Below are 10,920 nucleotides of genomic sequence, written 5' to 3'. Positions count from 1 at the left end.
TGTGGTACATGCTCTCCAACAGTAGGCTGAGCAACTACTCTGTGTGTTGCCACCTCTGGTAGAACTCTAGCTGTTTCTAAGGTATTTTTTTGTTCCTGAAGGTCTGAAAGTGAAGACAAATTACAACACACGTGTTGGCAGAAGAGGTATACAATTACAAGAGTCATAAAATCATAGAATCACAGAAAGGTCTGGGTTAGGAGGGACCCCAAGGATCACAGAGCTCCAACCCCCTGCCACAGGCAGGGACACCAACCTCCAGGCCTGGAGCTACACAAGGTTGTCCAGGGCCCCAGCCAACCTGGCCCTGAACACCCCAGGGCCGGGGCACCCACCCCCTCTCTGGGCAGAAAGGAAAAGAAAATCCCAACCCTGAACATTTTACAAGTCATAAAACATGCTCTGTTTCATGTACACTTAAAATAGTTCTGAACTTATTAAATGAATTCCACCCTTATACCACCACATCTTTGCCAAAATTAATGTTCATTATCAAATAAGTTAAAAAGTTGAAAACATTTTTAAAAATCATCTCAGTAAAAAATGCACCGAGCACAGTCTGAAGATCTGCAATACAGGTTTGTGAAGTTGCACTCTCATTAAATCCTCTTTGCCCTTGGTTTTATTACAATTTAATTCAGTGCATAGTTGAACTGGTTGGCAAACTTCTCGTGCTTCCTCTGGTCCACTTTGTTCATTGCTTTCACCACCCGTTTCATGGCACCTCTGAAAGAGAAAAAAAGGGAAAAAAAACAAACCTCAGACCAGTTACTTTGATTCTACACAATCTCTGAGAATATTTATGAATGTTGGGGGGAAAAATGAGCTATGATTAATCACTACCAGGCTTCTGAACACTGCACTGATGAGGCTGAACAAATTTGTCTTGTTAACTAAATTAGCTGCAGCAATACAAATAGTTTAATTCAGCAATGATTTTATTAACAGGAGTAAACAAATTAAAGCCTTTCAGTTTAATGGCTGTGCATTCCACCCTCCTAGCATTACTTCTGACAGTCACACATACCAAGTTTGATTTTCAAAAGCACCTAAACTGCTCTTCAGGAAAAAAAAAAACTAACTAAAAGCATCTAACAGGATGTAGAAAACTCATGCTCAGAAACCCTCACAAAATCCAACCTGCAGAATCTAGAGTGTTTTTGTAAAGGGAAGGGCTCAATATTCAATTAATGGAACTATAACTCATTTAGCAACTTTCTTTTCATGGGTTCCTCAAAACAACATTTCATCAGCAGGGCAGAGGAAGAGTGTCTTTTATTCTCACCAGTAGCAACTACATTCCTGAGCTGCAATTATTTAATCTACAAGCAGAACTCTGGTTTAGGAAGATGACAGATATTCTCATGTGTTTCTATGCAGAGGGATAAATTTTAATAAATTAAAGCAGAACAGCTCAGTGCTTAGAGTTTAGCATAGTCACAGCAATATGTCCAATAACTTATTGTTATATATAGTGGAATGGGATTTCTGCTATATGATGATGGGCAAGTATTTATGGTCCCTGCTGTGCTTGAAAAAGGCTTTGGAGTGTTCCCCAGATTTAAAAAGAAAAGGAAGTAATTTTGGAGCTTTTAAGTTTTCTGGTGCTTCATCAACCCTTCTGATGAGAGTTTGCTCCCATGTCACTGCTCTTTTTTCTGCTGTACCTGTTTCCTCCCAGTAAAGATGGTGCCTAGAGAATATTCCTGCTTTTGGGAATTGCTGTCATGCTTTTGAACTGGGTAGTGAAGAGACATGCATTTGTCTTCCTTCCATAAACCTTGAGTGAAAAACATGCAGCTGAGATTTTGAGGGTGGGGAAAATAATGCCTAGACAGCATGAAGAGGAGCAGGAAATTCTCACCAAACATATCCCTTATTTGTGAGGGCAGGGGAGGGGGTTCACAATGCCAGTGGGGGGAAGAAAGCAGAACAAAGCCAGTAGCAGAAATCATGAGAATGCTCTGTGGCCCACATCTGCCCCCACAGAAACTTATGGTTGGTATCATGCACAGCTTATGGTAGGCAGGTGTTGTGCACAGTTGAGAGCTTCAGGCCTAGGGGATTTTGTTCTTCACTAGAGTTGCCATTTTTATCAGTTACTTTAGGTGCCTTTAGCCCAAAAGCTCAGAGATTGGAGCTGCTATATACAGGTGTGTGCAGATGTCATGATGTCAGCAGCACAAACCACCCCTGTTCATGATGAATTAATGCTGCTCTGCACAGGCTTTGGTACACTGCCAATGCAGGAGGCACACCAGAGCAGCCAGGGGCCTGGTTTGAGGGGCCACAGCACACTGAAGAACATGGCACTGTTTCATTTCTACAGCAGAAGCTCAAACTGCAAATTCTATCCCACAAAGTGGATTGGTTTCAAATCTAATGCTACCTGTTGGATTCTGTGTTATCTAAGTCTGCCTTTCTCTTCAGAGGATGCTGTGTGGCAAAACAAGGACAAGGCCTCGCGCAGGGAGTGTGCGCCGGCCTTTTCCAGGGTCAGGCCCTACACACTAATCCAGCTCTGCTCCTGTGGTTCTCTCTGAGGCTGACTTCTCTTAGAGCAGCTACCTGCTCTCTGTAATGGCTTCATTTAAAAGTCATTCTGAAACATCTGAAAACAGAGGATACTTCTTAATTACACCTCTAAATGGTGGGATTAAAGATTTCCTCAGCAGCAACTGTAATGAAAGCCAACATTCTGAAAAAAAAACACCTCAGAAGAGGTGTATTTTGAACAAAATTCTGCCAATAAAGTTACCAGAGTAAGGAAAATATGGTCATGGTTTTGCACTTCAACTATTGCCTAATTGGTAGGAGAAAAGTGAGCCTTTAGCAGCGCAGTATGGCCTTGACACTTTCATGTCATGTAGGTTTTACATTAGCACCACTGGATTGTGCGATACTGTAAATGAAATGAGATCCCACTTTGATGATCTGTGTGCAATTTCACTTAACTTTATTGGCAGACTAGAGCCTGGGTTTATCACCTATACATTTCAAGTAATTTGGGGTTGTTATAAGGAGCCAAGGTTATCATCTTGTTTAGTGCTGCAAAGCATGAAACCTATTAAAACATGACAGGTTTGATTCTCTATGCCTGGCACTAACACACACTCAAAATCATTAGCACAAACCATAGTAAACCAAAACCAGCTTCTTAACTGTATTTTGTTAAAGCCAATACTAAATTCTGATCATTAGAACTGTATATGTCTGATTTACTAAGATCAGGCAACATGAGAAGTCCACAAAAAACATGCTAATTCTGTGACCAAAAGCAATGTAGATTTGGTTTTGTTATTATAACATTTACATCAGAGAAGGGAAACTAGAGTTTAAACAAATATTGTGCCTTGGATGCTGTTCAACTCATCCAATATGTTCAGGGAATAACCCAGCATTGATGATTCTATAATGATAATTTTGGGGGTTGTTTTTATTTGGCAGCTTTACACTCTTGACTACTTCATTTTTGACATGTGGAACTTTCTAAATAGCTGCAGCTGCTTCCCACGTGATGAAGACCAGAGCATTCTAAGGCAAATTTCTGTTGCAGCCATTTCTAACCAAGACCAGGTATCAGAGCAGACACACAGAGCTAGTACATGTTCTAAAATCCATTCAGCTTGGTGGATTGGTCAGCTCCCACTTCCATCTGAGCTAGCATGTTTACTATAAAGTTAACTCATGTATGTCTATGTAGGTAATAGACACATGTTTGAAATGTCTAAAAGCCAATTGCATCCAGTTTCTTCTGGACCTAAATATAGGCCAAGAGTTTGCACATATGCTGGGAGGAAAGGGAGGTGTATAGAAACAGCAGCATCATGGGAAGAACACTGTGTCCATGTGTCTCTGGTTCATCACCAGGGAATGGTGATGTCCAAACTCTTACACTGAAGAGGGACCTGTAGCAGGTTCCAGTCCTTGGTATTTACAAAAGGCAGCAGGGCTTAAGTGAACAAGGCCCGTAACACAAGGATCCAAATATTTTTCTTAACCAGCTGAATTCATTCTCAGTAAAGGAGGAGAATAATGCCATGGCAGCATGTCACTGAATGGCACAGGAAGGGGTGATACAGGAGGGGATTGCTGTGTGTACCTACTGGATTGGAAGGCACTGCATCAGGCTCAGATAGCAATTTAGCACACCTGAGAGTGAGAGAAAATACACAGGAAACCAAATCAGCACTGAAAATTTTAGGAAGGTATCTGAGCATGCACCAGAGACTCAAGGGCAACCACACTGCTATGTGCCAAAAGCCAAGTGTTTTTGACAGATCCTTTTATTATTGAAATTCTGGCTCAGGACAGTCTATTTTAGGCTTCCAAAAGGAAAAACTTCAGTTTCACTCCATCTACACTACTAGATGCAGTAGTGTGTCTGATGCTGTAAGTTGTGAACACACATTATCTCTCCAGGTCTGGTACTATTTGCACACAAAGTAGGAATCCACCTGATCAATGATTATCCAAGAGAAGACACTACAGCAACTAAAAAAATGAAACAAAAATATCTGTCCTAGGGGATTTCTGTAAATTAGCTGAAAACCATTCTCAAAGAAGTAACCTTGGCCATCAGTACCTGCTGCTCTTCACCCTCCAGAGATATGGAAGGCATTCTTGCTCTGCAGTCAGCAAAGAAAGTTGTTTAGCAAGTGCAAGTTAATACAGAAAGTACTGTTGAAACAAAGAGAAATGGCAATTGAGCAGGTTTTAGAGAACATAAGCATCTTACTTATTGAAGACTTTCTTTTCAAGGCGTGAACGAGATGTATTAGCCTGCTGCTTCAGGTCTGTCAGATTTGGGTATTTTTTCTTCTTCCCTTTCTTTTTCCCTCCTTTCCCATCCATTTTAGAGGAACCAAGATCCATTCCTGTAGCTGCTTCAACTTCCCTCATGAATTCGGGATCTCGCCACTCTGTTTAAAAGCAAAAGCATGTAGTTTGTAACTCCAAACCCAGGAAGGGGAGGATAAAGCAGTTAGCCAAAACAACAGGTCTTGATGAAAAAGCCCTGCCAGTCTGGGATTAGTATCTATGATTAGCTGCTGTAGATGAAACTGTTCTGTAAGAAAACTTGAGGGAATTTTTCACAGTAGTACAGTTGCAGGGAAACTATTCCATGTAGGAGAGGTGTCCTAAACACAGTGATTATTATTTAGGGATTTTAATAATGCCAATAATGTGGCTGAGGAACTTACCTCCAAAAATAAATTCTGAATAAGCTAAAAAATAAACCTAAATATGGTAGTATGTCAAGTTTTGAGTGGAGTGGGGACAACAACTTTGTAACCTGTGTGCATCAAAGAACTATATCTGCTTCCAAACATGAATGGGTATGTGGGACATAAAGAGCATTCTTGAATAAGACAAGATGACCCTGTTGCAGCGAGCCCAGTTTTGCACCTGGAAAAGATATTGCTTTTTAAACATCCCACACTTCCTCAGTTTAATTATATAAATCAAGTTTCTTCTCTTGACAATAGCACAAGTTAAGTTATATCATCAGAAACTTCAGCTGAGTGAGCTGGGGCTGTTCAGCCTGGAGAGAAGAAGACTAAGGGGGACCTTATGAATGTTTATCAATATCTGAAGTGTGGGATGCAGGGGGAAATGGGCAGCCCCTTTTCAGTGTCTGTGGGGACAGGACAAGGGGCAATGGCTGCAAGTTGGAGCACAGGGAGTTCCACAGCAACATGGGGAAGAACTTTTCCCCAGTGAGGGTGAGGGAGCCATGGGACAGGCTGCCCAGGGGGTGTGGAGTCTCCTTCTCTGGAGAGATTCCAGCCCCGTCTGGACGCCGCCCTGTGTGTCCTGTCCCAGGGAGCCTGCTTTGGCAGGGGGTTGGATCCCATGGGCTCTGGAGGTCCCTTCCAACCCCTGTGATTCCGTGGTTCTATGGTCCAGGCTCAGTATAAACGTCAGTAATTGACAGTCATTTGTCATATAGTTTCCCCTACATCAGTCAGCCTCTCTCGCCCGCAGAAGTTGTTAACACCAGATGTTTATTACTGTTATTTAACATCTATGAAGATACAGAAAAAGAAACAGTCCCAAACCACTGTACAATTTCACTTCTGTGCCAAGATGGTCACTGAGTGTGACAAATACCGGTAACAACCTTTCAGGAAGGTGTTTAGGAATAGCAGAGCAATTTTCCAAGGAAAGGTTAGATCTAATCTACTGTACATGAAAACAAGGCCTGATTAAAATCCAACACACCAGAAAGCGTGGGGAAAATGAAGCTGTGCAAGAACTGAGCAGGAGCAGCACAGGGGGAGAAAACAGAACAGATATACTTGATAGATCACAAGACCTCACCGATTCTTATTCTTTTTTTGAAGTGAGGGAATACAGAGCAGCACAATTCAGATACAGGAACGATTTATCCAAGATTAAGGAAAACTGTCTAAACAGTTTATCTCCCAGTAATAAGAAGGCGTCACAGTTTAGGAACCCAGTGAATGGAGCAATTGTTTAAACACAAGGAAAAAATGCCGGCATCCAGTAGAGATGAAATGAGCATTTGAGTAAAATGAAGGAGCAATTTAAAAGCCTTTGAGAAAAATCAATAGAATGCCAGGGAAGAGCAGCCTTTTTGAGCATTGATGGGCCCCTAAAGCTCTTCATACATTGTTACTGAGTTTAGCAGCAGGGAAAAGAAAATTACACAGTTTGCAAGGGTAGGCGGGGATCAATACTGTAGTTAGTAAAGAGATGCTATTTCACATCTGACTGGCCAGCGGCCTGCCTTCACCAGCCTGTCCTGATACCTGTTTGTTAACAAGTCACTAAGGGCTGAAAACCCAGATACTCTTCAGGGTTGACACAAAAAATAGGCACTTAATTTGCTCCTGTGTGCGAACTATTGGAAAAGGATGAACGCTGCAGATTAGCAGGTCAGCGTAATCCCACCTGATTCATTGTTTCAGGACCAGAGAGCCCAAAGCACCATTTTGTGGACATTTTAGCTGGAGTTTAAAATTCTACACTAAAGTTAAAAAATGCTCCATCATCCAAAGCATCATTTTGTGGACGTTTAGCTGGAGTTTAAAATTCTACACTAAAGTTAAAAATGCTCCATCATAAGAATGATGTTGTCAAAACACAGTCATTACCACAGGAATAGGAAAAGGATGTAGAAATAATTTTGGTGTAATTTAACCATGCAATTGACGTCCAGATGTTAATGCTTGGTATTTTTTGTAAGACCAAAGCTTTTACTGTACAGAGTGGGTGCTCACTTGTGCATGTTTTCCATAGCAGCAGTGCTCAGATTTGCTTCCAGTCCTTTGTTTAAAAAAACCCCAACCGAAATAAACAACTAAAAAAACCCCTCAACAAAATCCACCACAAACCACTAAAACACTCCCCAACCCACAAGCCCAAAATAAACAAACTAAAGGCCATTTTAAAAGGTTGATGAAGATATTTGACAGATATGTAAATACTGAAGCACAGGAGGATAAAAAAAGGCAACACAAAGCAGTGGATGCAGGTAATTTAGTGATGTCTGGTATACATATGGCTTTAGAAACCTGTAAGGTTTTGTTCCATAAATAAAGTGTCAGTATGTTCCCAGCCAGATGGGATGGACCTTTGTATGACATCTCAGCTTAACAACAGGACTCAATAAGGCAACGCAGCGATGTCAACACTGGCTTGGGACTCACTTACACATCTTTGTGGGCTGGAGGTGAGAAGGCTCTGCCAACACTACACTGACACTGCAATAAAAATAAATATTATGTCTAGCCTCCAGCAATGGCAATTTCACAGGAAAAAAAATAAAAATCAATATCTTTCAGTGCAAGTGATTTTTATACCAGAGTATTAGTTTCTAGCTTGAAACCAGCCTCTCAAGAACACCTACTAGATAACTTGCTAGTTTTGCTTTGCCAAAACTAAGTTAGGAACTTTCCCTCTTAGCCCAACATGCACACACCTGGCTTGGTGTCACTGCAACAGTCCAGCTGCGCTCATGCTGTTGACTGGATGTCAGTTAAGAGCACTTCACCTGGAGAAGGATGGAAACTGCCTGCAAATAGAGCACTTCAGCACCAGTAGGCACCAGGAGGTGTTCCCTAACTGCTGCACTGGTGTGGTGCTGGCAACTGCCATGCACAATCACTCCAAGACAGCCAAACCAGGATTAAAGGAGATGGGCTGGGTCTCTGGTTTGTTTAAATGCACGTTCCTTTGGCATAGACCTTTCTGGATAACAGATCAACAACTGCTCATTATGCTCTGAAGAGGGTTAGTGGAAGGCTCAGTAACCTCATTAGTAATATATGTAACTGTGGAACTGGTGAAATACCGAGTCAGAGGTTGAGAGAGAACTAACTCCTTGAAGGGAGTATACCACCAGATATCAAAACGATAAAGGCTATGTGTAAGTTTAATTAGAATGCAGAATACTCACCTAGAATAAATAGCAGAGAAAACCAAGACCTGCTGGAGGAAGGCAGATTGAATAAAAGCTTTGAAAACACATCTGTCCCCTCCAATTACACACTGTCTTTGCTGGATAGATCTCTCTGTCCCATCTTCCTTTGCAGTCCACCAACTCCTGGTTGCAGTGCCCTGGAGCTCTATGAAAATCTAACTTCTGTTCATCACTAGTGAGGTTTGGTTATACTATTGCAAGAAATGTCTCTTATTCCCCTTGAAACAGTTTTTCTGGCCATGTGTGTTCACTACTTGCTGTCTTTCCCATCACCTACATTCCTCACCTAACAGTCCAGAGCTTTACCCTGGCTAGAAATGCCTGAAACTTTGGGGAAGGATAAACTTTCCCACCAAAGCATTCCACACCTGAAAGTAGCAGCCAGGATGAAAGGAACAGGCCATCGGTTTTGTGCCCATCCCCACTGTTTGAAGACAAAATCCAGAGTATAGCACAGCAACAGGTAAACAGTTAAACACCCAGGGGGTGTGGAGTCTCCTTCTCTGGAGAGATTCCAGCCCTGTCTGGACACCGACCTGTGCAGTATGAGCTGGGGAGCTGCTTTGGCAGGGGGTTGGACCTGATGAGCTCTGGGAGTCCCTTCCAACCCCTATGATTCTGTGATTTCCCAGGAAATAGGTTTAACTGTCCTTAAAACATGGTCCTTTAGATAAAGGCTGTAACTTGTCTGTCTGTGAAGTGTTAGGAGCATTATTATAACTACTGGAAATAAAGAACAAGCACAGCATGCACCTTACTCTGTGTATATGTGCATCCACATTTACCACATAAGCAAGAATCACTGCTAATTACAATCAACAGGAATTTAAAGAAGAGAATGGGGTTAGGAGCAAAACAGCAGTATGACCCAGTTCTGTAGATCTCAACCTGTGCCTTTAGCAACAAAGGAATTGTCTCTCTCCTTCCATATAGCCTGTTTTTTTTAGGATGCTATGCAGGCACAAACCTGGCTGAGCTGCTTGCTTCTCAAACCGCATCTTTTCTTCCCTGGCTCTGTCCTCTGCATTAATGGGGATGCCAGATCCGTCCCGAGGAATTATCTTCCCATGGAAAGGGCACTTCAGAGAGAAAAGGAATAAGAAAAACCATCTCAGAGCTTCTCAAAAGAAAAATACTTACATGTTATTCAACACAGCTTAAAGCCAGACACTGCAATCAAGTGACAAAACTTTACACCTGATCCTGAGTCCCTGTAAGAAAGCATCCCATAAATGTGTGTTTAATATATTCAGAATCTCAAAGGAAAAATGCTCTTTGTGATAAGAATATCCCGTTTCAGGAGGCCAGGAGCACATGCTGTCAAATCTGGAACCAGGGCACTAATGCTGCATTGTATTTTGTTGTTTATGCTATATCCCTGTCCTGTAACATACAGAGTATTTAAAGTATTTCAGTGCATTCAGATCCTTCAGTCTCAGGTGATACAGGAACAAGAAGTCTGTTAGAACAAAGCACTTAAGTGAAGTATTTCTGCTCAACAGGGCTCATAATTTGAGGCTGTGTTGGCTTTAGCTTTCATAAAAACTAAGCTGTAAATACATTTTCTTTGCCCTTCAAACACATCCATTTCTAAAAGCAGTTAATATCAAAAATGCCTCTAAACAAGGAAAACCTTTTGGCAAACAACTAACCATATCAGAGTCAGGTACTCAAGCCTCACAGTAATAAATATAATATAAATAGCTATGGTGAATGCAAAAAAACCCAATTGGGAGCTATTGAACTGCTGACAGCTTCCTTAAAGAAAGGATGATTCTCATATGAGGCACATCTCAACAGCAAACTGCTCCAGGTAAAACTTTCTTGCACTGCCTTGAGCTGTATTTACAATGGGAAATGAACTTTTATGGACATGTTTTAATGAGAACTTCTCCACAGAGCACATGCCCCAGACTTGGTGCCCACCTTAATCCGATCTTGTCTTTCACACAGACTTCCATCAGGCATCGGTGCTCTGCATTTGTGTTTCACTGGTTCAAACTTGCCAGCAAACGTTATATATCTACTGTTTAACATCTCAGTTATTTCTTTATTCTCCACCTCTTCCTCTACTTCACTGGGCGCCCAAAATCGATGTTCAGAAGTAAATCTGGAAGGATAACAATGAAAATTATTCACAGAAAAAGCTGTAAGGAAGCAAATAAAGATGTAGGATCATCACATGTTAAACTTACATGTTCAAGGAAGGGAAGCTTTACCAGTGAATTAGAAAATCCCAGGAATCTATCATTCTTTCTCATAACTCCTATATTATGTTTTTGAAATATCACCAAAGCCTGTCTGGTATTGATTTCTTGTTTAACCTGCTAACCTATTGCATGTCTTAGCTTTAGTTCATGATCTGACTTTCAGAGTCAGTTACCTGATGTACAGTTTCAGTGAATAACTTTGTAATTCCAGAGTTAACACTCTATGTAACAAAATACTTCTGTGATTAAACACAGAAGATA

The 10,920-nt window shown here is 41.4% G+C and overlaps 1 protein-coding gene across 1 annotated transcript in view; it reads right to left on the bottom strand.

Annotated features, from left to right (window-relative positions):
* Positions 1–454: 454 nt before the first annotated feature.
* Positions 455–10,920, bottom strand: part of UVSSA (UV stimulated scaffold protein A) — a gene marked incomplete at its 5' end in the record, with an annotated part of 46,426 nt that continues 35,960 nt past the window's right edge. The window contains 4 exons of the mRNA XM_084263289.1: positions 455–726; positions 4,739–4,922; positions 9,417–9,528; positions 10,376–10,559. Coding sequence (XP_084119415.1) covers positions 633–726; positions 4,739–4,922; positions 9,417–9,528; positions 10,376–10,559 — 574 coding nt within the window. The 3' untranslated portion in view covers positions 455–632. The remainder of the gene's footprint in view (positions 727–4,738; positions 4,923–9,416; positions 9,529–10,375; positions 10,560–10,920) is intronic.

This window comes from Gallinula chloropus (genome assembly GCF_964237585.1).
Source record: "Gallinula chloropus genome assembly, chromosome: 4".
Classification (NCBI taxonomy): domain Eukaryota; kingdom Metazoa; phylum Chordata; class Aves; order Gruiformes; family Rallidae; genus Gallinula; species Gallinula chloropus.
This window is presented reverse-complemented; position numbering and strand designations above follow the sequence as displayed.